This window comes from Erinaceus europaeus, chromosome 8, assembly GCF_950295315.1.
Source record: "Erinaceus europaeus chromosome 8, mEriEur2.1, whole genome shotgun sequence".
NCBI lineage: Eukaryota > Metazoa > Chordata > Mammalia > Eulipotyphla > Erinaceidae > Erinaceus > Erinaceus europaeus.
This window is the reverse complement of record NC_080169.1, coordinates 10,844,114-10,870,901: the sequence shown is the minus strand read 5'-3', so window position 1 is coordinate 10,870,901 and position 26,788 is coordinate 10,844,114. Positions and strand designations below refer to the sequence as shown.

Below are 26,788 nucleotides of genomic sequence, written 5' to 3'. Positions count from 1 at the left end.
ACATACATACATACATATATATATACACACACGTGTGTGTCTGAACATAGCACTCAGGCCTCATGCACACAATTTTACTGCTCTAGGTACCATTTTCATTCAGATAAATAGATACAGGAAGACAGAAGAGTCAGAGAGGAACACCATAAACCAGCATCTCCCATCTAGGACTGGGGTTTGAACCTTTGTTGTGTGTATGGCAAGGCATGTGCCCTACCCAATGAGCTATTTCTCTCACCCCAAAATTATGAATGGCTTTCACGTTTATCTTTTCCTCAAGTTTCCTGCAGGAAGTAAATCATACTTTTTATAATGGCACATATAGAAGGGAATTATCCATATATAACAAGTGGAAGTGTCATACACATAGAACACAGAAGTGGAGAAACTATGTGTGAGAAAATAATTTTGACTGAGATCTTGGATAGTCTGTTGAACCCCTATTTGGAAACATCTAGGTGGGAAGACCTTATGTCTAAATTTTCCTTCTTTTAGTTAAGGATTTCAATGAATAACATCTGAGTTTCCTTTTTTTTAAATTATCTCTATTTATTCATTGGATAGAGACAGGTAGAAATTGAGAGAAGGGGTGATAGAGAGGGAGACAGACACCTGCAGCCCTGCTTCACCACTTGTGAAGCTTCTCCCCTGCAGGTGGGGACCAGGGGATCAAACCTGGGTCCTTGCAAATTGTAACATGTGTACTCAACCAAGTGCACCACCACCTGGCCCCTGGGTTTCCTTTTTAATATTCAAATCATTTCCCTAACAATTACTGTGGGAGTAAGGCCCGAGCAATGACCATGACCTCATAGTTCTATCAAGGGTATGATCCAGTATCTTGCCTTCCAAGGCACCAGAACTCTGTACTGAACTTTGCCTGAACCACCACCTTAGTGGTGAAGGACCCCACTGAACAGCTCAGGTCTTTTCATAAGATCATGATGTCTAAAAGGGGAGACCTTGAAGTCAGCAGGCAAAGGTTCAAACCTAGGTCCCATAATTTGTTTTATTAGTTGTACATACTGAACCAGCTACATTGTCTTCCAACACTTCCAATTCCTTACCAAGAAAAAGAGAAAATGTCTGCCACCTGAGGTTTTCATGAAGATTAAATAGGGCAATACCTTGAGGAGCTCAGTGTGGTATCTGGGCCATAGAATAATTTCATAGGTATTTAGATGCTGAGTTCGCTATTACTTTTCCTTTATTCAGGGCGGTCATCTTACCTCCAATGGTAAGCTAGTTCTGATCTCTAACCCGTGCACAGAGATTCCCTGGGACACTTGGAGTGACCCTAGCCACCTTCACACCCATCTGTTGTGTCTGTCTATGTAACTGGACAGCTTGCCATGCCCTTCAGACACAGCCTCACCAGCCTGGCTGCAAGTCCAGACACAGTGTCTCATTAGGTGAGTTCTCCTCGCTTGCCCCACATATTCTCCAGCCAAACTTGACCTCTGTCTGCTTCACCTGCCACAGGCCTTTATGAAAAAAGGTCTGATGTGTCCCTGTCTCAAGGAGAGTAGGAAAGTCATAACAGTATCTTTTTATTTTACTGAAGCTCTCTGTGGAGGTAGAAACAAGAAGCCCTGGCTGTTCCTAGCTCCATATGTTTGTGAGTTTAAAAAAATTTTTTTGGTATTATCTTTATTTACTTATTGGAGAGAGAGCCAGAAATCAAGAGGGGATGGGGTAATAGAGAGGGAGAGAGACAGAGAAACACCTGCAGCACTGCTTCACCACTTGTGAAGCTCTCCCCCTACAGGTGGGGACAGGGGCTCAAACCCAGGTCCCTAGGCATTGTAGCTTATGTGTTCAACCACGTATATCATCACCTGGTCCTGTGTCTGTGACTTTTAAATAAGAGATTCATGTGGTATATAGAGTGAGTTAGAAGGGAATGGAGGGACTCTATTTTTATAGAATTCTAATTTTACTCTGTAGAGGTAAATTTCAGTCTGTAGAGGTAAAAAAAAATGCACCTGAATTCTTCCATTTTCTGATTTGCCTTCTTGCTAAGAAAAGGGGCATCGCAGAGTGGTTGCCACAACATATTTCTTGATCCTACCTCTCTTCCCATCATAGCTCTTCGACAATGCCTGTCATCCTGCCTCCAGTTGGTCAAGGACTTCTACAGGGAAAAGGCTAATCTCATTAACTATTTTTTTTACATTCTGCCTTCTTCTGACACTTTATAGGCCTCAGCCCACTAAACAGCCCTATTTCCTTTTATTTTTAAGTTATTTTCTTTATTTGCTAGATACAGCCAGAAATTGAGAGGAAAAGGGGGTCTAGAGAGAGAAAGAGACAGACACCTGCAGCACTGTTTCATGATTTGTGAAGTTTTCTCCTTGCAGGTGGGGGCCAGAAGGCTTGAACCCAGGTCCTTGTGCATTGTAACATGTGTGCTCAACCAGGTGCGCCACCACTCAGCCTCCAGCCTTGCTATTTCCCATCGCTCCGTATCTACAGACTCGTCCCTTGTCTTGATAAGCACAAGCAGATAGGCCTAACTCAAATCCCTGGTGTAGTAGTTCAAAAGCTGGGTTTCAAAGCCTACTACACAACTACTATGTTTCCCACCTAAATGCAATGGTGAAGGCAATTACTCCATGGTGCTTTCATCAGCATAAAATCAAAAGCTCTTAAGATCCTTACTAGGAAGTTGAACACAAGTAAGTACTAAGTAAATGAGAAATATTTTTTGAAGCTTTATTTTATTTATTACATATGAGAGTTGAAAAAGAAAGAGGTAGAGATAGAAAAAGAACCCAGAGCCAGGGACTTGCTGTACTGGGTATAGAACTGAGACCCTGGGGCATGGAAGTCCAAAGCTCTATTCTAGTTGAGCCATCTCTCTAGCTGTATGAAAGATATGCCAGTTTACATGCATATTTAAACCGACTGTACTGCCATCCCAGAGTGTCTCTTACAGACATCCACTCTGGAGGAATGCCTTGCACACCTCATCTTCACCATCAGTACAGATTCACTAGCATCATTACATCCAAGCATGCCCAGGAATAAGTGGGTTTCCAAGACTGAAATTTCTGAGTCAAAATTAGGATCACTCTGGGCATTCTAGGATAAAATGGCCACTGTCTGGTTTTTTTAGTTTTTTTTTAAATCAGTTTGTTATATTTTTTATTAAAGATTTTATTTATTTATTCATGAGAAAGATAGGAGAGAGAGGGAAAGAACCAGACATGACTCTGGTACATGTGCTGGTGGGGATTGAACTCAGGACCTCATGCTTGGGAGTCTAGTGCCTTAACCACTGCGTCAACTCCTGGATCACTGTTATATTTTTTTCATTTCTCTCTCTCTCTCTCTCTGATCTCTGACATCACCCTCATGTGGCAGCCCTTGGCAGGTGTGTTATAGCCTATGTCTTCAGTACTGACCAGATAAAATTAATGATACTCCCTTTGATAGTTTTTCTTCCTTTGATCTCAGTTGCCCTACTACTCTTCAGGGTTTTCTGATGTTAACGTTACTAGTGTCATAGATCAACTGAGTCCTAAAATTAATGGCTTAAAACAGCATTGTCATTTCTCAATATTCTGAGAGGTTTCTTAGCTGGACTAGATCAAGCAGCTCCCCTTTGGAGTCCTGGATGTTGTTAGAAAGATAACAACTGGGACAGACTTCTGTTGCCCCCTGGGCAAGGATGACTAGGGCAGCTAGCATGGCCACACAACTGAATTCATATAAGCTCTAACCTTGGGTTTCTCATAGATATCTCAGAGTTCTAAGACTGAGGGTTCTATAAAGAAAGGAAATACAAGTCACTAGTCTTGGGAGTCGGGCTGTAGCGCAGCGGGTTAAGCGCAGGTGGCGCAAAGCACAAGGACCGGCATAAGGATCCCGGTTTGAACCCCGGCTCCCCACCTGCAGGGGAGTCGCTTCACAGGCGGTGAAGCAGGTCTGCAGGTGTCTATCTTTCTCTCCTCCTCTCTGTCTTCCCCTCCTCTCTCCATTTCTCTCTGTCCTATCCAACAATGACAACAACAATAATAACTACAACAATAAAACAACAAGGGCAACAAAAGGGAATAAATAAATAAAAATAAAATATTAAGAAAAAAATAAAAAAAAAAAAAGAAGTCACTAGTCTTTAAGACTTGGATCTGGAAGACATGAACATGTAAACTGGCATAGGACCACGAGTGAACCGATGGGACATGGACCCTGGTTCCTCATGAGAAGAATGTCAAGGCATTTGTAGTCAGCTTTTCTCCTCCACACTTTATTTCTATTTCTTCCTCCTTCCTAGAAGAACTCCATTCTCAACTCTTTCCTATGTTTGCCTATTACTTACCCTGGACCCCTACACCTCTGTGCCTTTACATCCCTAACTAAGAATGATATGTCTACCACTCAATTCCCCAACATCAATCCTGCCTTCCCACTGGCCAAGTGTAACTAATACACTTTTTTTTTTTATTCATGGGTGATGATTAGTTCTGTGCCCTAAAGCCAGCTTGGGTGCTACTCTTTGTTGACAAGAGAGCATCATAAAAAGCACATGCTCACTGGAATGTGAGGACCTCAAAGGGCAGGGACAGGAATAGATCTCTATCTCTAGATCTGAGTCCCTGGTCTATGGCCATGTCACCCTGAACACACCTGATCTTGCCTGAGTCCCTGGACAGCAGCCCAACACAGTCTCCAAATAGGCCTCCAACACTGTAGGATTGAGACAGAGAGGTGTATCAATATGTTTTCTTGCTGACATGATAACTCAAACTTAATCTGGAAATGTGTCTGCCAGGTTACTAGAACCTTGACCATTTCTATGTGCAGCTTAGGAGCTTTCATTGCACTGGGAAAATATGAAACACTTGCATCGAGACACTAGCATTATCTTTTGGTATTGCTGCAAATTTGAATTTACTATGTGGCCCTATCTTTCTAGATGTTTCCTGTAACAATATTAAATAATTCTCTGTATGATCTGCTATTTAACCTGAGATCCTATCTCCTTTGGTGTATTGAAGATTGATTTTGATGTGTCCCAGATTTGACAGGCAGGAAGTGATCGCACACAAAAGTGTGACTTCTTTTTTTTTTAAAAAAAAATTTTTTTTAATTATTTACTTTTATTATTGGATAGAGACAGAGAGAGATTGAGAAGAGAGGAGTAGATAGAGAGAGGGAAAGAGACATAGAGACACCTGCAGCCCGGCTTCACCATTCATGAAGCTTTCCTCCTATAAGTGGGGACCAGGGACTTGTACCCCGTCCTTGTGAACTGTAATGTGTGCGCTTAACCAGGTGCACCACTGCCTGGCCCCCAATAGTGTGACTTCTAATGTTAGAATAAACACCGAGTTGAGTCTGAGTCTGAGTCTGAGTCTCTGGCCTCCTTATTCCAGTGTCCTCTTCCCATATGGGTCCCTGCCTTCCTGCTACCTCCCTCCAGCTTCCTTTGAATCACAGTCCCAGTTTAGCCAGAACTGTTACACCCTTAAGTTAGTCTCAAGCAGGCAAGACCATGGCTTGTACTGGTCCTGCCCATCTCTTTGTGCTCTTTTGTCTGATGCCACAGAACCACAGCTGACAATACTGAAGGCAGAGAAGTTGTTTTGCATGGACAGGTCCTCCCACACCCATTCTTTTTTTTTTTTTTTTTGCCTCCAGGGTTATTGCTGGGGCTCCTGGTGGCCACCTTTTCCATTTTGTTGCCCTTGTTGTCTATCGTTGTTGTTAATATTGTTGTTGTTGTTGTTGGATAGCACAGAGAGAAATGGAGAGAGGAGGGGAAGACAGAGAGGGGGAGAGAAAGATAGACACCTGCAGACCTGCTTCACCAACTGTGAAGCAACTCCCCTGCAGGTGGGGAGCCGGGGGCTTGAACCAGGGTCCTTATGCCGGTCCTTGTGCTTTGCGCCACGTGCGCTTAACTTACTGCGTTACGGCCTGGCCCCCTCCCATTCATTTTTAATATGTCATCCTAAACCTAGAAAGAAAAAAATACTGAAGGCTTCCTTATACTACGTTAAATTAAAGCATGTTGACCTTCCACCCAATGCTCCACTTTGTCCTGAGTTCCTGCCCATGAAATTCTCTTTCTTCCTACAAAGTCACTGCCAGGCTCTCATGATGCCTCTCTGCACCCTGACACACCCACCTACCCTGTTGTTTCACCAAGGCCTCCTCTAAGAAGCCATCTCTAACTCCTCCAAGCTAATGCTATTACATGATATGGAATAGCATCAAAGGAATAAACATATTTATGAATATTTCCAACTACTTCACTCTGGTCTACTAAGAGGTGAGTGAGTATGCATTCACTGGCTTGAGTTCCAACTTCCTCCACCTCAACAAGCTTCTCCATAGCCAGATTACTTTTAAATAAAAATAATGGAAAAGAAGGAAGGCAAGGGGATAAGCATGAGTTTGAGTTATGGTCAGAGGCAGGTTTTCTTGGGAGGTGTAGGTGGAAGGGACACCAGGAAAACTGTGCAGTGAAAGGACAATGATGAAAGAGGAAAATGAATTTTAAAAGAATTTTTGTGAATTGGATATTCTTTTCTCAGAATTTAAGGAATGTGAATAAGAACATAAACAATACTGGAACAACTTCATGATAGTATTGCAGAGTATTTCTTTGACCGTGACATTCCTTTAAGATAATATTCAACTGAAAAGCCAACAGGGGGCATAGTAAAGGCTTCCATGGGCATTCATAACAACAAGAAAGGTGACACATTATTTTTTGAATATTCATATAGAGAGCCTTAGTGTTAACCCTGGTGGGACACATATATTTTTATTTTATTTTACTTTACAAGGAGTCATCCATGCTCCTAATAAACCTTCTAAGGCAGTGTGACTTTTACAGTTTTATGCTCTACGGATTTGTGCTTGGTCTCCCCAGGAAGACTTCGGACTTCCTGTGGGCTTAGCACCTATGACTCAAATGTTTATTGCAGTGCACAGAGATACCTCTGTGGATATGATTGAAAATGGCAGCCCACAGTGCAGTTTTTATAATGGTTCTAAAAACGGGACAGGCCTGGTGAAAATACTCCCAGATTCAAATCCGAGGCTATAATGAGGCATCACCTGAACCATCTGGACTGCTGACTTGACCAGATCCCTGTGTGCCTTCATGGGTCCGGGCAGCCCGCTAGCTCTAGCAGAGAGCTTGCCCTCACTTCTGCAGCACTGTGGAGAAGGGTACTGCCTGAGCCAGAAATGCTAATGCAAAGAGTCAGCTTGTTCTGAAGCCCTGCGTTTTTTTTTCAGTGTCCTTCAGCCTTTAACTTTGGCTACACAGGATCTCCCAACAGAAAAAAAAAAAAATCTCAGAATAAAGTCACTTAAGCTCAGTTGTCACTAATGTATTCACTCTGTAAAGCAGAATACTTTCCTGCTCTGACCCATCTAAGAGTGGCTTCTGTAACCCCTAATCTGTCACAACAGCAGATCTGGTCACGCCAGACAATGACGGGCACTTCAGGGAGGTGAGGGCGGGCGTGTGTTGGTTCATCCTCAGGAAGTCATGTTCTGAAGGACAGATGCTAACTTCATTTTATAGATGAAGAAACAGAATCTCAGTGAACAAGGGGCCACATGTGGTGGACATTGCACTTCCAAGTCTCTCTCTTTTTTAATTTGTGATTTAATGTTGGTTTAGAAAAATTACAAGATAACAGGGATACAATTCCACACCGCTCCTACCACCACTTCCGAGTCTTACTTGGATGTTACCTGCTGAAATATAGACTGAGAAGGCAAATCCTGACTGTACCACCTCACAGGTGTAAACTTCTCTTCCTCTGCTGAAGGCGTGGTGTGAAAAATCACTCCTATCAGGAGTCAGGTGGTAGCGTATGGCTGAAGCACAAGAACCAGCGCAAGGATCCCAGTTTGAGCCGCTGGTTCCCCACCTGCAGGGAAGGTCGCTTCATGGGCAGTGAAGCAGGTCTGCAGGTGTCTAGCTTTCTCGCCTTCTCTCTGTCTCCCCTCCTCTCTCCATTACTCTGTCCTATCCAACAACAACATCAATGACAGCAATAACCATAATGACAAGGGCAACAAAATGGGAAAAAATGGCCTCCGGGAGCAGTGGCTTTGTAGTGCAGGCACTGAGCCCCAGCAATAACCCTGGAGGCAAAAAAAAAAAAAAATTACTCCTATCAGGGGCTGGGTGGTGGCATACTGAGTTAAGAACATACATTACAGTGCATAGGGACCCAGGTTCAAGTCCCTCATCCTGCAGGGAGGAAGCTTTCTGAGCAGTGAAACAGTGCTGTATGTCTCTCTCCTCCTCTCTATTTTCCTCTTTTGTCTCAATTTCTCTGTCTCCATCCAAAATAAATAAATAAATAAAATCTAAAAAAATAATTATGCCTATCATGGGGAGATGTGAAATTGTACCTACCCATGTGTTAACATCTGTGTTGTAAATCATTAGCCCCTCCTCCAATAAAATGATATTTTAAATTCTTATAACAGGACCAGGTGCTTAGGTCTGCTGTTCTGTGTGGTCAGGGGCTGTGTGTGTGTGTGTGTGTGTGTGTGTGTGTGTGTGTGTGTGTGTGTGTTTAATTTGGAAAGATGACATATGCAGTGTAAGGAATGATGAGATCAGAGCTAAATGTATTCTGGGTGTGAATGTGGATGTGAGGGTAGAGACCTGAATGGGAAGGATGGACCTGAAGGCAAGGTATGCTCTAGAGAGGGAGATTGGGATGTGGAAAGAGGTTGGAGAGATATTCTGAACTTGAAAAGTAAGGTAGAGAAAGGTAGTCAGAAACACTACTGATTACTGACCTAACAGTCCCAGAGAACAGTGAGATGCCAGTGCTTCTGACCACCATCACAATGCAACTGTGACACAGAGGTGGGTTTATGGAGAAAAGAGACCCTATTTAGGGGAATTATTTGGACTGTAGTCAGTGGTTATTTTAGTTACACATACTCTGTGCTCCCTGCTACTGAGGGGTAGATAGTACAACAAACAGGGAGCGGCACAAAAGCAGATTTGGGGGCAAAGATCAGGACACAGGTGCCTTCTCTCAACAATCATTACCTCTCACCGTGCTTTTGGGCAACACAAGGCTCAATTTTGAATGACTTAGTTCTGATGGGAGCAGACAGTCTATCTATGGTAACTAACTCCTTTTGAAGGTGCACTGAACCTGACTGCTCATCTTAGAAAACAAGAACTGAATTAGCATAATGAGACAACGTTTTAGGATCTTACCAAGGTAGGTAAAGAGTTACCTAGTTCTTCCTTTTTGTCAGTGTGAAAATTTGCATTTTAGCAATTATTACTACAGCTGAATTACCAGATGCTCATGGGGGAAAACTTATGCCAGAAAATAGGAAGCTATTCAGGCTTTCTTTTTTCCCATTTTGTCATACTTATAATTCCTCGGAGAGTAATAAAGTATCTATTTTGATTACTCCTAGTTTGGTAGTGTGTTCAAAATCTGATTTAATCATACCTAACAATCTTACAAATCAATAGTAATTACCTAAATCTAAACTGAATCACTGCCAGAACATTATAGAAACTGACTAATCAGCCATACGCCTCCATTATCATAAAAGGAAATAATAAAAGGAAAGTAAATTAAAAGTCTTCTGTATTATTTGTTCTATTGTCTCTGAGCTTCATTGCTTTGGGTTGACTTGTGCAGAGAGAAAGACAATAACAGAGATAAAGAGATAGAGGGAGAGAGGGAAAGATAATAGCACTGAAATCTCCTCAGTGTAGTGGCAAATGGGCTGAAACCTGGTTGTATAGGTGGCAAAGCAGATTCACTATCTAGTTGAGCTATCTCTCAGCTCTGTTTGAGACACTATCTAGTTGAGCTATCTCTCAGCTCTGTTTGAGACACTATCTAGTTGAGCTATCTCTCAGCTCTGTTTGATCATTTAACCCTTGAGTAGGAAAGATGACCTTTCCTCATGCTTCATCCTTTACAATTTGGCCAGTGGCCAAAGGAAACTGTTTTTAATTTTAAGAAGGCACATTTTGTGAACTAAATAAAGGTGTTTATTACTATGCAGGGATTGTAAGAGTCTTATTTTTAATTCTTAACACAGTATCTGTAAACTTCTGGATAATGACCAGGATCCTGCACTTTTATTTTAATAAGAGGACTTCTGCTTCTTTGATATTTTAATGAAGGATGGCCATACCAGAACATTTTATGAATCCAATCTTTGTCTCTTTGCTAATTTAAAAACTTTTCAACCATAAAATTCTGAAAAAATGTACATTACTTCACTTAAAATATGAATTTATAAAAATATGAAGTTATAAAGTGTTGTATGCTTACATTTAATGCATCATGTTATAATTTTTATAGTCAAGTTGTCATCTGTATGCATGTATATATATATATATATATATATGTGCTCACTCAATATTAGAATCATTTGCAAACTGAATTAAGTCTTATCTTCATGAATTCTCTGACAAACTGCATTACATTTGCACAGACTAACACATTATTAGTATATGGCATAATAATAAGCAACAGAATACAATTTTGCCACTCAATAAAGTCAATAAGGTAAACATCCACTTTTGCAACTTCCACTTTTTTCCTTTTTTCTTCCAAAGCAACAAGATGTTGAGATATTACTCAGGTAAACCAAGAAGTGGGTTCTTCCCAAGTTTATAACACAGTATTTAAAAATGCATTTTCTAACATTTTCAAATTTTAGTTATTTTGAATATGAAAATTTCAAATCATTAGTCTTTTATAGGACACTGCCATTTAAGCAGTTTAAGTATCACTTTACTCAATGATTTCATTTCATATATATATATATATATATATATATATATATATATATATTGCATTTCATATAGTTTATGTGGCTGATTTTTTTTTTTCCTCAGGGTTATCGCTGGGGCTCAATGCCTGCACTAGGAATCCACTACTCCTGTGACCATTTTTTTTTTTTATTGGACAGGACAGAAAGAAATTGAGAGGGGAGGGGAAGATAAAGAGGGGGACAGAAAGACAGACACATGCAGACCTGCTTCACCACTTGTGAATCAACTCCCCCTGCAGGTGGAGAGCAGGGGGCTGGAACTAGGATCCTTGAGCAGGTCCTTGGCACTTGGTACTATGTTTGCTTAACCTGGTGCGCCACGCCCAGCCCCTTAAGGAGCTGATGTTATAACACCTTTCTATTGATATGTAACCATTACCTTCAAAACTATTGATGAAAATAATTATATTGAATGAATGGCTTGTTATTCAAGATAAATATATAAGGACAATTCTATGTCACAAGATTTTGATAAATTACATATAAAGGGACAACACTATTGCTAGATTAATGCACAGACAAGCCTCTCCTTTTCAGACTGGTTCGTTCAGAAGAGTAAGATACTGTGTTATCCCTAGCACTCATTCTTAATGACTGTATGTTGACTCTACATTGGATGCTATTTCTGAGTTAGAAACAAAGAAACAAATAAGAAATAACTGTCTCCTTTCCCTCCTCAAATTTTCCATTTAGATGGGGATACACAATTAACAATTATGTTTACTATTTATTTCCAGTGAAATTTGTACTTTTTTTGTTCTCATTGATTCGTATTTGGCATCACTAGTTAGAGCCATCTTCTCCCCCCAAATAAAATCACCCTTGTTCTTTATGATAAATGATGTTGTTTGTGAGACATGAGAAGAGACTCACATGACCACTGAAGAGCATACTGCTGGGATGGATGAAGAAATAAGGTTCAGGGGCCGGCCAGTGGCACACCTGGTTGAATGCATGTTACAATGTGCAAGGACTCAGGTTTGAGCCCCCGGCCCCCACCTGCGTGGGGAAAGCTTTGCGAGTGGTGAAACAGTGTGGCAGGTGTCTCTCTGTCTCTCTTCCTCTCTATATCCCCCTTACCTCTCGATTTCTGGCTGTCTTTATCCAATAAATAAGTAAAGAAAACTTTTAAAAATTAAAAAAAAGAGAGAAAATATGAGATAAAAAAAGAAATTCATGGTGAATTTCTGTTTGGGCTGGTCAGTTAGGCAGAAGTTTCAGCTGATGCAGTAGGGAGGTGGAGCCCTGCCATTTCTAGGCCAGCAGTAGCAGAATTAGGCTAATGTTTTGTCTAATACCAGTATGCAGGGTAGATAGAGGTGAGCAGACACTAGAGACAAGAAGATAAGTGTTAGACAAAAGGACATCTCTTGCTGGGAATTTCACTCACTATGCCTCAGTCAAAGTTAACGGTGAGTAACGGCATCCCACAAAACTAGGACCCTGGGAGTCAGGCAGTAGCGCAGCAGGTTAGCGCAGGTGGCACAAAGCACAAGGGCCGGCAGAAGGATCCCAGTTCGAGCCCCAGGTTCCCCACCTGCAGGAGGTCACTTTGTAAGCCATGAAGCAGGTCTGCAGGTGTCTTTCTCTCCTCCTCTCTGTCTTCCCCTCCTCTCTCCATTATTCTCTGTCCTATCCAACAACAACAGCTACGACAACAATAACAACTACAAAGAGCACAGCAACAAGGGCAACAAAATGGGAAAAAATAGCCTCCAGGAGCAGTGTATTTGTAGTGCAGGCACTGAGCCCCAGCAATAACCCTGGAGGCAAAAAAGAAAAAAAAAAAAACTAGAACCCTTCTAAAAATTTATTACCAACTTTTGTATCTACTCATTTAATGTATGTCAATTCAAAAAAAAAAAGTACATTTGTGTTATTTCTGAGAACAGAGATGCTCTAAATTTTTAGAGAGCAAGAAATTAGTTTATCTTCAAATCTCTCTTCTTTCATGAAGATAAGACTTAATTCAGTTTGCAAATGATTCTAATACTGACTGAGCACATATATATATATATATATATATATATATATATATACATACAGATGACAGCTTGACTATAAAAATTATAACATGATGCATTAAATGTGTACATATCATGCTTTATAACTTCATATTTTCCCCCTTTCTTTCTGTTGTATTACCATTTCTTTTGCCTGGGAAAAAGCAAGATTCAGCTGCTTCGCTTTTTGTTCTGTGATGTTGCCTTCACGTAGAAATATGCTATGTAAAAGGGTAATTCTCATTTGATGAGATGCTGAAAAACTGTGAATATGAGTTCTTGAGTAGTGAGTGAAAACCACTAGGGGAAAACAATATGGCCACCAGGAGTGGTCAATTCATAGTGCTGGCACAGATTCCCAGTAATAACCCTGGTGGCAACTGTGTGTGTGTGTGTGTGGGGGGGAGATAGGGGAAAGTACTCACGTTCTACAAAGTATGAGCTGGCATCAATCTTCCAGATGATCTGACCCCGATGAGAACCATTGACTCCACGGTTCTTATAATCCAGAAAGTTTTCTGACAAAACCTCATCTATAGTCATAAGAAAAGAAAGCAGAGAAGAGAAACATATCAGCTAACACCATCTTTAGAAAGAAAGAGAGAGAAATTGATATTAATGTTATTTAAAACTCAATAGGAGGGAGTTGGGCGGTAGCACAGCGGGGTTAAGCGCATGTGGCGTGAAGTGCAAGGACTGGTATCAGGATCCCGGTTCGAGCCCCCCCCTTCACAGGCGGTGAAGCACGTCTGCAGGTGTCTGTCTTTTTTCTCTCCCCCTCTCTGTCTTCCCCTCCTCTCTCCATTTCTCTGTCCTATAGAACAGTGACGACACCAATAACACCAACAATAATTACAACAATAAAAAAACAACAAGGGCAACAAAAGGGAAATAAATAAATTAAATATAAAAAATACATAAAACTCGGGGGTCGGGCAGTGGCACAGTGGGTTAAGCGCATGTGGCGCAAAGCGCAGGGACAGGCATAAGGATCCCGGTTCGAGCCCCCGGCTCCCCACCTGCAGGAGAGTCCCTTCACAGGTGGTGAAGGAGGTCTGCAGGTGTCTATCTTTCTCTCCCCTTCTCTGTCTTCCCCTCCTCTCTCCATTTCTCTCTGTCCTATCCAACAACGAATTGCGTCAACAAGGGCAATAATAATAACCACAACGAAGCTACAACAAGGGCAACAAAAGGGGGAAAAAAATGGCCTCCAGGAGCGGTGGATTCATGGTGCAGGCACCGAGCCCAGCAATAACCCTGGAGGAGGGAAAAAAAAATACATAAAACTCAATAGGAGCAAAAGCTCCTGGAGTCACAGAATAAGAGAGCTCAGGTACCATCTATACCCAATCTTTTTAGACATAGGAATTTCTTCCCTTTTTCACTCCAAAAATAAAAAACAAACAAATAACAAGAACAACAACTGGTTCATGAACACTTCCAGAAACAGAAAAGAAAACTGCATTTTTTTTCGTAGCAGTTCATCTCACTTTTGCTTAGCCCTCACATGTATGAAATGTTAATATGAAAAACATCTTCCTATAACTCTCATTAGAGGATTTCTTTTAGGTCAGAGGATGAAGCATAGAGAAACCATCCAAGCATACTTTCTATTTGGTGCCCAAATCACGTGGATCCCAGTTCATATTGTTGGTTCTCTATCTGAACATCCATCGCACAATTTGCACACAAGCCTCATCCATGACTAAATTCATCCAGCCTTCAGGCAGGGTGCTTTCTATCCTTGTATCTGTTATGCTAGGAATGGTGTAGGGTCCACTGTGTTGGGCAAAACCTGACCATTTCCTTCTGAACTTAGAAACAATTCAGGCGAAAGACGAAATACAAAGTAAAGAAATAAATGTATGATTAAAATGTATGATAGGGGGCTGGGCGGTAGCGCAGCGGGTTAAGTGGACTTGGCACAAAGAACAAGGACCAGTGTAAGAATCCCGGTTCGAGCCCCCGGCTCCCCACCTGCAGGGGAGTCCCTTCACAGGCAGTGAAGGAGGTCTGCAGGTGTCTGTCTTTCTCTCCTCCTCTTTGTCTTCCCCTCCTCTCTCCATTTCTCTCTGTCCTATCCAACAATGAATGACATCAACAATAACAACACAACAAAGGCAACAAAAGGGGGGGGGGGATGGCCTCCAGGAGCAGTGGATTCATGGTGCAAGGCACTGAGCCCCAGCAATAACCCTGGAGGCAAAAAAAAAGTATGATAAGGGAAAGAACAGGATGTTCTGACATGGAAGGAGGCCAGCACCAGGGCTGAGGTATAAGGAGAAGCCAAGAATAGAGAGGGGGAAGTAGGAGAGGAAGGCTGGGCAACCTACCTGGGAGCCTGCTGTGGAGGAATTAGTGAGGGATTGTACACTTTTCCTCATCTGTTTTTTCTTTCTCTTTCTTCCTCTCTCCCTCCCTCCCTTCCATCTTTCTCTCCTTCCTTCCTTCCTTTAAGCTTTTTTTTTTTTTTTATTGTCTTAGTATTCAGACTTTTTTTTTTTTTTCCCCTTCAGGGTTATCTCTGGGACTCACTGCAGACACTATGAATCCATTGCTCCTGGTGACATTTTTTCCCCCATTTTATTGGACAGGACAGAGAGAAACTGAGAGAGGAGAGGGAGACAGGGAGAGGGAGAGAAAGATAGACACTTGCAGACCTGCTTCACCACTTGTGAAGCGACTCTGCCTCCCTTCAGGTGGGTAGCCAGGGGCTTGAACTGGGATTTTTATGCTGGTTCTTGCACTTAGTACTATGTGTGCTTATCCTGGTGTGCCACTGCCTGGCCCCCTTTGTCCTTTTGTCAACACAATGCAAGCTGTCAAACACTGCTGAAGAGAGGCTGACAAAATAGCTCACTTGGGAGGGTTCCTGCTTTGCCATGCTTAGACCTAAGTTCAAGCCTACCCCCCACAGCACTGGGGAAGGGGGGGCTTTTGGTGCTGTGGTGTCCTCTCTCCTCTGACTCTATTTCTGTTTCTCTTTCTCCAGGGGCCAGACAGCAGTGCAACTGGTTAAACGTACACATTACAGTGCTTATGGACCCAAGTTCAAGCCCCCAGTCCATACCTGCAGGGGGAAAGCTACACAAGTAAAAGCTTCCCTCTCTACCTCCTCCTCCCCTCTCAATTTCTCTCTGTCTCTATCCAAAAAGTAAATAAAGTATAATAAAAATGAAAAAAAAAAAGAAAAGAAAAAGTCAGCCCAGAGCAGTGACAAGACAAAACAAATAAAAACACCTGTGAAAGGAGAGTTAAATTGCACAGGAAGAGTCTTATTAATTCTCTTCTCCCAGGTAAACCTGTGGAACTGGTTTAACCGGTTCAACCCCTCAGAAGGCCAATGCTAGCGACTCTTTTTTGATATGCTAAATATTTAAAATAAAGGCTAAGGTTAAGGTGACCTCCATGGGGAAAAGCTAGCTAGATGACCTCCCTTTTTATCATAAGTAAACAACATTCCTCCTCTTTGTCTTTTTTTTTTTTTTCCCAATCCAAAGCAAATGGTTTTGTTTTTTTTTTTTTTGTTTTTGCCTCCAGGGTTATTGCTGGGACTCAGTGTCTGCACCATGAATCCATTGTTTATGGAGGCCACTGTCCCCCCCTTTTGTTGCCCTTGTTGTTATAGCCTTGTTGTGGTTATTATTGTTACTGTTGATGTCATTCATTGTTGGATAGGACAGAGAGAAATGGAGAGAGGAGGGGAAGACAGAGAATGGGAGAGAAAGACACCTGCAGACCTGCTTCACCACCTGTAAAGTGACTCTCCTTCAGGTGGGGAGCCAGGGGTTCGAACCAGGATCTTTCCTCTGGTCCTTGCGCTTTGCACCACGTGCACTTAACCCTCTGCACTACCTCACGACCCCCCAAAGCAAGTGGTTTTTACCGTGCTAAAATGCTGCTACTCAGAACTACCTTCTTTATTCTTGAAAGATCTAGAGGGGGAGGACTTTTTCCCAGGGCTCCACTAACTAAATATCAACTTCCTCTTTTGAAATCTTTTGAGATTACATAAAAAAATCTGGAACTTCATAAGAAGTACACAAAACTGACTTCTGGGAGGGCTTTTTTTTTTAAATTTTTTTTTATCCCTGCACCAGTCATTACCACCTGTTGCAATTCTTTTTCTTTTTTATTTAATTTTTATTTTATTAGTGATTTAATAATGATCGACAAGATTGTGGGATAAGAGGTGTATAATTCCATACAATTGCCACCACCAGAGTTCCATATCCCATCCCCTCCACTGGAAACTTCCCTGTTCTTCATCCCTCTGGGAGTATGGACCAAAGATCATTATGGGGAGCAGAAGGTGCAAGGTCTGTCTCTGTCATTGCTTTTCCCCTGGATATGGGCTTGACAGGTCAACCCATACCCCCAGCCCAGCTCTATCTCACCAGTCACAATTCAAACAATGACTACCACAAAGAAGTCAGAAAGACTTTCATGGCTCCTTACTTTTGACCTCTCACATAAACCTGTTCCTTTCCCCCTTTAAATAACACTCCCACCCGGCACCCCCACTTCCAGTGGGTGAGATAGTTATTTCAGAATATGTAACAGCCTGTTTTCTTGGAGAAGTTCTCCCCCCCTTCCCCTCTACCCTCCCATTGCCACAACATTTAAAAAGCTTTCTTCAGTGGAGCACCTGACTGAGCACACGCGTTACCATGTATGAGGACCTGGGTTCAAGCCCCCCAGTCCCCGCTCTCATGGGGGGTAACTTTGAGAGTGGTGAAGCAGTGCTGCAGATGTCTTTTTGCCCCTCTCCCCCTCCCTCTCTACCTCTTTATGTTTCTATTCAATAAATAAGCAAATAAATAAAATATTTTAAAATATATTTCTGCTAAGAAAAATCTTTCTTTTTGTTTTTTTTTTTTTTTCTTTGCCTCCAGGGTTATCGCTGGGGCTGGGTGCCTACACTGCAAACCTGCTGATCCTAGAGGCCATTTTTTTCCATCTTTTTGTTGGATAGGACAGACAGAAATTGAGAGAGGAGGGGAAGATAGGGAAAGAGACAGACAAGACACCTGCAGACCTGCTTCACTGCTTATCTCTCCTGCAGGTGGGGACCCGGGGGCTCTAACCAGATTACTTAACCAGATTGCTTAACCTCGTGCAGTACCACTGCCCCCAGAAAAATCCTTCCTTTTAAGTTTTTGGTTTCTGTGCAAGCAATAGTAGACCAGATGTTGTCCCTGCACAGAGAGGAATGCAGCATTCTTGAAAAACAGAGATGTGCAGATACAGAGAGGCAACTGTTGCCTCCTTAATTCTACAGCCCAGGCTTTCAGTGTATGCTAAAAACAGACCTGAATTTTATTTTGATCAGAATTCCGCCCTTGTGCAGTTTCTACTCTACTTGAAAGTCACCGTCTCTGCTAGCTGAGTTCAAAACTGTGGGAAAACATTGGCTGTCACAGTCTAAAGCCACTGCAGTGGTTGAACAACAGCCAGATGCAGGGGCTCCTGAGGGCAGGTCCACAGGCCCAGTTCTGCAGAAAGGAGCGAGGTGATACACAGCTGCTTTTCCAGAGTTAAGATACCTTGAGGTTCACATCCTGCATCTGGCTAACTGGGAAGACAAAGAGAGATGAGATGCAAACCCAGCAGTGCTTACAAGAAAAGCTGTGTAGCTTCTACAGCTTCAAATACTCCTTTGCAAACCTGGGTCTGAGGTCGGGTAGAAGGAAGGTGAGTGGGTTAGTAATAACTCAGGCCTTACAGAGGATCATTCAGTGACATGGCTGGCGAACAGGCTTACTGACGTGCTATGCTGACTGCACGTCTCTGGTTGACTTATTCTGCAAAGATGATTGGGCAAAACAACAGTCTTTGCCTCATTATCAGCAGGAACTGTTTGTGTCCCCTGGAAAATCACTTGTTTGCAAAATTTGCCTGTCTTTTTCTTCACAGTGTGTGTTCACAGCCCTGCTTGGGTTACTAAAATGACTGTATAATATGTCTTTTATAGTAATTGCCTCATTTCTGGGGGGGGGGGGGAGGCATAATATTTTCCTAGCTCCCTGGGTCTTCCCTACAGATATAATAGAAGTCTCATACCTAGACAGCAATTTGCCTTATTATGGCCATTACGTGGAATTGACCTGAATTGATCTACTCTCATCACCAGAATATTTACTTGAATGCCACAGAAAAGTATCCACGCACAGTAACTCCAACGAAGACATTTCTTCACGTAATAGACAAACGTAACCTCAGCATTCCCTCCACTCTCGTCTTTGTGCTATACCTTGAGGATACAACAGTAACCAAATAGGATCTGTATTCTTACGAAGCCTCTGTTTTGGGGATTGATTCAAGGAAATAGTTTTACTATAATATAATTAGTATAATAATGGGTTAAATAACAAGAAAGGAACCATGGGAGTGTAAATAGCACATGTTTTTTGAAGGGAAAAAAAGTATATTACTGTATATATTAAAATACAACACTTTTTTTTTCTGTCTCCAGGGTTATCGCTGGGGCTTGGTGACTGCACTATGAATCCACTGCTCCTGGAGGCCTTTTTTTTTTTTTTTTTTTTCCATTTTTATGCTCTTGTTGTTTATCATTGTTGTTGTTATTTTTATTGTTGTTGTTGGATAGGACTGAGAGAAATAGAGAGAGGACAGGAGGACAGAGAAGGGGAGAGAAAGATAGAAACCTGCAGACCTGCTTCACCACTTGTGAAGTGACCTCCCCCCCCCCCTGCAGGTAGGGAGCCAGGGGGTTCAAACCAGGATCCTTGAGCCGGTCCTTGCGCTTTCCTTGCGCTTTTCGCCATGTGCACTTAACCTACAGTGCTACCTACCTACGGCCTGGGCCCCAAAACAACACATTTTAAGTGGCTGCCAGTTGGTCCTGAGAAACATCTCATTCTTTTACACAAAAACCAACAATTTTTACAATAAATATTACACAAGAAAACAGCGTAGCCTATATTCTTATCTGTACTAATTATGTCAAGTGGTCAACTGCTCCCTCAAAGGCATTAGTGACAGAAGAGTTGCTAATATTTGGCTGGTAAATTTCCAAGTGTATTATGAGGGTGATATACAAAAGAATGGAAACAGATTACATATTTTATGCAGAACAGGATTCAGTGCAGGGTATTAGGTATTAGGAAAGTGAACTATAGGATGTGGCAGAGGGTGGTGGGAGATAAAAAGACTTAGAGTAACTGGTTCTTGGAGATGACTGTGCCTACCTCACTGAAAGAGTGGAACTTGCTGAATGTAAGAATCCTATACAGGAGCTGTGATCCACAAAGCAAGAGGTTGCTACAAGGTGGTAGTGATACCTCTAGGCCCACAAAGACAGTGTCCATCCATAGACAAGCTATAACCACTGTTGTCTAATAGTGAGGCCAGTAAGTGGAAACTAGAGCCCTGGGTGTGTCCCTTTCAGGCTAAATACTAGGAGGGTCTCAACTCTACCTTCCCAAGCTTGTACAGGCTCACCTCAACAAAGGAACAGATCTTGAAGCAGAATGTAATTGCACAGGGTTTGGGAAAATGTAGTTTTTAGAGATCAGATTCTATACAAGAAGAAGGCACTAGAGAATATGGACCAGCGTGGATTGTGGGAGGCAAGTCACACTCACCACCACACCAAGGAATGACATCCCTGCATCTCAGCTAGAAGATTTGATATATATATATATATGTCACTATGGAGTAATGCCTGTACAATTAAAGGATATTAACAGCAAGTTGGGGCTGGAAGGATATCGTTAGCATTACTATCTATTTGAACACTGGTAGTTGGTTTAATCAACCACTGTGTCATTACTTCCCTCACATCAAAAATGAGGACAAAATTAGTATCAACCTCTAAAGACTTTTGGGAGAACTAAATTAACTAGTATCAGTAGTGATCTTAGGAGAGTGCCAGGCTTTAATAAGCAGCTCTGTGTTTACATGTGGGCTAAACACAGGGTCCTCTAAGGCAAAGCTCGATGATAACTTCATGTGTAAAACTACTAAGAACCTGAAACTCTGACACCATCTACACAGACAATACTTTCAGTTCAACTGAATGCTAGCTATAGGGATCAGGAGAAAACTACTAAAGCCATGGGCCCCTGGGAACATACCTAAAATAGACTTCCTAGCTTCTTCCTACATAAAGACCCCGTTTCATCTGCTCTATTCTTATCTTTGGGTGTATGTTTATTCAACAATTTGTCCTGCTTTATATCTTATTGCCTTTCAGCCACCAAGTTGCAGATACTAGCATGACACCATCTTGACTTCCCTGGGCAAACGATCTCACCAATGTGTCCTGAAGCCTCATCTCCCCAGAACCCTGCCTCACTAGGGAAAGAGGGAGACAGGCTGGGGGTTTAGATAGAACTGCCAATAGCCATACTCAGCAGAGAAGCAATTACAGAAGCTAGACCTTCCACTTTCTATACCCCATAGTGATCTTGGGTCCATACTCCCAGAGGGATAAAGAATAGGGAAGCTTCCAATAGAGGGGATGGGACATGGAACTCTGGTGCTGGGAACTGTATGGAATTATACCCCTGTCTCTTCATATCTACCCCACCCCTCTCTATTTCTGTCTGTATTATCAAATAAAATAGAAAAAAAAGGGAAGAAAGAAAAGCTTAGAAACATGCTGCCAAAAGTGGGAATTTTGCACTAAATGCTTCAAGTTATATATGTGCAGCTACTATAATAATAACACACTGTCAAATTAAGATTCTAAATTGATGAGCTTTATTTTATCTTAGTGAAAAAATATCATGCTCAAATCATGGAGTTTCATGGTATCTGATACTGTTAAGTATCCTCTCTTTAATATCCTCTTCCTTATCTTCTAGATGAACTCCTAGATTTTGCTCTACTTATATCTACTTTTTTTTTTTTATCTCCCCCTCCCCCCGTATCTCTCTGGCTTCTGGACTAATCCATGAATAGGCTTCTTATCTATTTCCACAGTGACTGTCCTCCAAAACAACACCATAGTCTGCATATAAGACTGAACTACAGAGCCATCCATTCCTTTATCAGGGATAACTATCCCCTAGGAATCCCGGTTTCCCCTCACATATCCTTCTCTACATTGAGAAATGAGTCACATCCACACACACCACCACAGAAAAGTTATTTTGTCCCTTGGAACATACCTAAAATAGGGTTCCACATGAAGACCCCTGTTGGTATGCTTCTAAGACCCCTTCTGTTTCATTGGTTTAATCCCCCCTGCTTTTTTTTTTTAATTTTTTATTTAAGAAAGGATTAGTGAACAAAAGCATAAGGTAGGAGGGGTACAACTCCACACAATTCCCAACACCCAATCCCCATAACCCACCCCCTCCCATGGTAGCTTTCCCATTCTCTAGCCCTCTGGGAGCATGGACCCAGGGTCGTTGAGGGTTGCAGAAGGTAGAAGGTTTGGCTTCTGTAATTGCTTCCCCGCTGAACATGGGCGTTGACTGGTCGGTCCATACCCCCAGTCTGCCTCTCTCTTTCCCTAGTAGGATGTGACTCTGGGGAAGCTGAACTCCAGGACACATTGGTGGGGTCTTCAATCCAGGGAAGCCTAGCCAGCATCCTGGTGGCATCTGGAACCTGGTTAATCCCCCCTGCTTACCACTATATTCTGTTTACATAAACCACTGTTAACTAAGCACCGCCCTGCCTCCAGGGCATTGGTTTAATCCCACTGGTTCATGATGTCTTTTTGCTCAGCCCCCTCTCGTAGTCACCCTGATCTCCATCAGTCTCTTTTCGCTCCACCCTCTCTACGTCACATCCTGTTTCCACCCTACTTGGCGAGTATATATAAGGACAGGATTGTGATTAGAGATAGCTTAGATTGTGCTGCGTTCCACATGAATAGAGACTAGACTGCGTTACCACTCAGCCATGAGTCTCTTGTTGTCTCTCTCTCCCACCCATAAAGCTAGCCCAGCAGACCTCATTTCAGCTGCTCGATTCCTACCTTTGGGTTCCTGTTTATTAAACAATTTGTCCTGTTTTGTATCTTACTACCTTTCAACCACCAAGTTACAGATGCTATCATGACACCATCCTGACTTCCCTGGGCAGATGACCTCAACAATGTGTCCTGGAACCTCACCTCCCCAAAGCCCTGCCCCACTAGGGAAAGAGAGAGATAGGCTGAGAATATGGATCGACCTATCAATGTCCATGTTGGCAATTACGGAAGCCAGACCTTCCACCTTCTGTACCACAGAAAGAATTTGGGGGCCTGGAGAGAAAGCATAATGGTCCTGCAAAAGACTTTCATGCCTGAGGCTTTTAGGTCCCAGGCTCAGACCCCAGCACCACCATAAGCCAGAACAGAGGAGTGGTCTGGTTAAAGTAAACAACAACAACATTTTAGGAGCCAGCCTGTAGCGCACTTGGTTAAGTGCATATATTACTAAGAAGTTTGTTACATACTCCCAGAGGGATAAAAAAAAATTAGGGAGACCCCAAGGGATAGGACACAGAACACTGGTGATGGGAACTGCATGGAATTATATATACCCTTGTTATCTTAAAATCTTGTTAATTATTATTAAACCACTAATCAAGAAAAAAGAAAGGTACTGTTGTAAAGAGGTAATTAAAAAAATTCCATCTTATTCCAAACTCTAAATGATCTAAGGTGATAAACAAATAAAGGGGGGTTGGAGCACAGGGCTCTGTGGTGAAGAAGATGACAGTTTGGTGGTGATTGTGATGGGCTGGCAACTATTTTGAGGAAATGTGAGACTACACCTTTGTGACAACACAGTCTTGGGAAATAGCATTTCTTTAATAAAATTAACAAGTAACATTCATCACTGAGACAAGGAGGTCTAGGGCAGTGTGGGAGGTGGGAAGGCAATGGCACTCTGTCTAAATTCTAACTATTTAGAGCTAAGCTGACTAAAGTCCATCTGCCAAATTGAGGCCTTTTATGACAATTGAGGCCTTTTATATCCATCTGCCAAATTGAGGCCTAGATATAAAATATAAAATCAATATAAAATCTACATAGTTTTCACTGTTGATAATTAAAATTTACACCAATACAAAATAAGTAAAAGATGCTTATTGGGGTGTTGTATTGCATACTCTGCTCTAGATTTAAACAAAATAGATATACAAGCATGCTGAATCCAGAACAAGGTTTAAAGCAAGTTAAGCTAAAGAAAATGCAATTGGACTTTCTGGAAGTTGAAATTTAATCAGGAGACACCACTTGTGCTAAAAAACAAACAAACAAACAAACAAAGCTGACTTTAGAGTCTAATGCATCTGTTCCCAGGGTTCACTTCTTTTTATTTCAGATAAAGAGGAGAGCTTCTCCTACCCCCACCCCACCCCCAGTTGCCATGCACTCTCAGGTGATGTTAGGGCTCAAACATAAGCTGTCATATGGCAAGGCACAGACCCTACCAACTGAGTTATCCCCAAGCCCCTATGTACAGTTTTAAAGCTATGTTTCTCCAACATTACAGTAATATGTGTATTGCAAATAACTAGCCAAGTTGATTTGAAAACTCTGAAGTGAGCTGAAGAGATCTTCCTGACATTCTGATATTCTCTATTGGAAAAAAATGTTTCATATTGTAAAACACTTACAGAAATCCTTTAGCTCCTTTGTTATTTGATGATACTAAATAGTACTATTGTATCTAATTGTGTACACGGTTCATTGTCTAGACGGAAGGCAGAAGATTGAGTTTCTGTTGAACTTGACTCTAGCAATTCTTCAGCAATAACATCATTTAGTAATTTACTAGCTTAAATGCATAAACTCCAACTGCAATTGATTCTATCATGCATAAGAAATATTTTTCATGCAATTTATTTCTGAAGTGTACATTTGTTATTTCATTATTTTCTCCTCCACCTAGGACTTGTAGTCATTTTTCCTTTTAGTCATCACACTATTCTTTAGCTGGTGACACACTTTCTTTTACTGTCTACATTCCCACTACTCCTTTTGAATATAAAATAGTAAGAATGTTGAAAGAGCAGGTGAAAAGAGAAAAACACTAATTATATTGGAAACAAAAGTGCAATTACTTCTCTGCAAATATGTATGCATTGGATGGGTATATGATATTGTCTGGGCATTATAGACACATGGTTTTAAGAAAGATAATTTTTCATTAGTGGTTCTATATTGATTTATAAAACCCTAAGATAACAGGTGTATCTTCCACACCATTCCCACCACCAGAGCTCTGTGTCCCCATTCCCTACATTGGAAACTGCAGTACTTCTCCCAAGGTCACAGATATGGGTTGACATTATTTATCTGTCTGTCTGTCTGTCTGTCTATCATCTATCTTATTATTTTGACCATTTTTTTTCTACGATCCTGACTTTATACCTACACCTATCACTACTTCCAAGTGTCCTCCTTTTTTCCCTCTTCTCTCTCAGGGTTCTGATGGAATTGGGTTTCAGAGCTCCCAGCCATATTCCTCTAAGATGGGGTGCAGCATGTGGGAGTTCTGGCACCTGTAATTGTTTCTCTGTTGGACATGGACACTGGCAGGTCAGTCCATACCCTCAACCAGAGACAAACATTTGACATTAACTTAAAAGTGGAAGCATGGGAACCTCTCTCTTTTTCTCCCTCTCTTTCCCATTTCCTTCCTTCCTTCCTTCCTTCCTTCCTTCCTTTTCTTTTTAATTGCTATCAGAGTAAAGTAAACGGCTGCTGGTGGCTGTTTTTGTCATTTTTTATTAGGTAGGGCAGAAAGAAATTGAGAGGGGAAGGGGAGATAGAGAAGAGTAGAAAGAGAGACACCTGTAGTACTTGTTTCGCCATTTGTGAAGCTTCTTCCCTGGGTGTGAGCAGTTGGGCTAGAACTCGGGTCCTTGTGCATGGTAACGTGCATTCAACCAGGTGCACTGCCATCTAGCTCCCGAGAGTGCTAAGAGTTTTTAGAGCTACAAGTGGTAGTGATTTTTTGTTTCTCTACACTCAGCCCTGCTATCATGTAATGAATAGAGATGGCAAGTGAAGCCTCAGTTGGTCTTCCATTTGTTAAGAGTTCAGTATGTAAAACACTTGCCTATGAAAGGCACATTTAAATTCATTTACAGAGGTGATGGAAATCCTGAAGAATATGTAAATGTGAATTATGAACACCTAAACCATACTCCTAAGAACATTTGCTCAAGTGTCATGTTATTGACCACTCTGGCTGACCCCTATTCTACTCACCAATGAGATACATGCCGATCCAGTCCCCGGCGTCTACTTCCTCCTTTATATCCCAATGGATCACCAAGTCCTGTGAGTGCCCTATGGAGTAGTAGGAGCTGCTGACCATGAGTGTAGAGCGACTGTCTGAGGTGACCAGGTCGGTGTCACTGGTGGAGCGGGGGATGGTGACAGTGCCATGGGGGCCGGTTCTGATGGACATGCTGTGGAACTGGCCCGGGTTGTAGCTGTGGCGCAGAGGCTCCTTGCACCGGCGTCGGTTCTGGGAGTTTCTAGATGGAGATGCCATGGCAGCCAGGCCTAAAAACCTGTTCTGGTATAGATTCTGTGGGAGCAAACAGACAGTCAGTAGGGGAAGAAGATGCCAGTTCGAGGGTCACTGTCATCCCTGGGAATGAAGGGTGTGCTGGGAGGCATGAGCTGTGGGTGTGCAACCCCCTGAGGAAGATTGGAAACATTACAAGAACACTTTCCTTGGACAGAGACTATAACTCTAGGTTCATTCAGGGACAGCAAGAAAGAATCAAGAGTTCTCCAGGCTCTCAGGAGGCTAGAAATGGACCTACCCTACCATTCTTCTCCTGGGGATAGAGCCTAAAAAACCAAACACAACCATCCAGAAAGATCTGTATTCATAGCAGCACAATTTCTGATAGTCAAAAACCTGGAAGCAACCTAGGTGTCCAACAACAGACGAGTGGTCTATATACACAATGGAATACTACTCAGCTATTAACTATGGTGAATTCACCTTCTTCACCTCATCTTGGATGGAGCTTGAAGAAAT

General features: G+C 42.1%; 1 protein-coding gene across 4 annotated transcripts in view; it reads right to left on the bottom strand.

The window, feature by feature from the left end:
• Positions 1-26,788, bottom strand: part of HECW1 (HECT, C2 and WW domain containing E3 ubiquitin protein ligase 1) — a 345,650-nt gene that overhangs the window by 153,461 nt on the left and 165,401 nt on the right. For 3 of the 4 annotated variants that reach the window (XM_060195885.1, XM_060195887.1, XM_007535072.3), the window contains 2 exons: positions 26,002-26,326; positions 13,238-13,345 (listed from right to left, as the gene is read on the bottom strand). In XM_060195885.1, coding sequence (XP_060051868.1) covers positions 13,238-13,345; positions 26,002-26,326 — 433 coding nt within the window. Of the gene's footprint in view, positions 1-13,237; positions 13,346-26,001; positions 26,327-26,788 lie in introns of those variants that run through there. The other variant, XM_060195888.1, reaches the window with a different exon arrangement.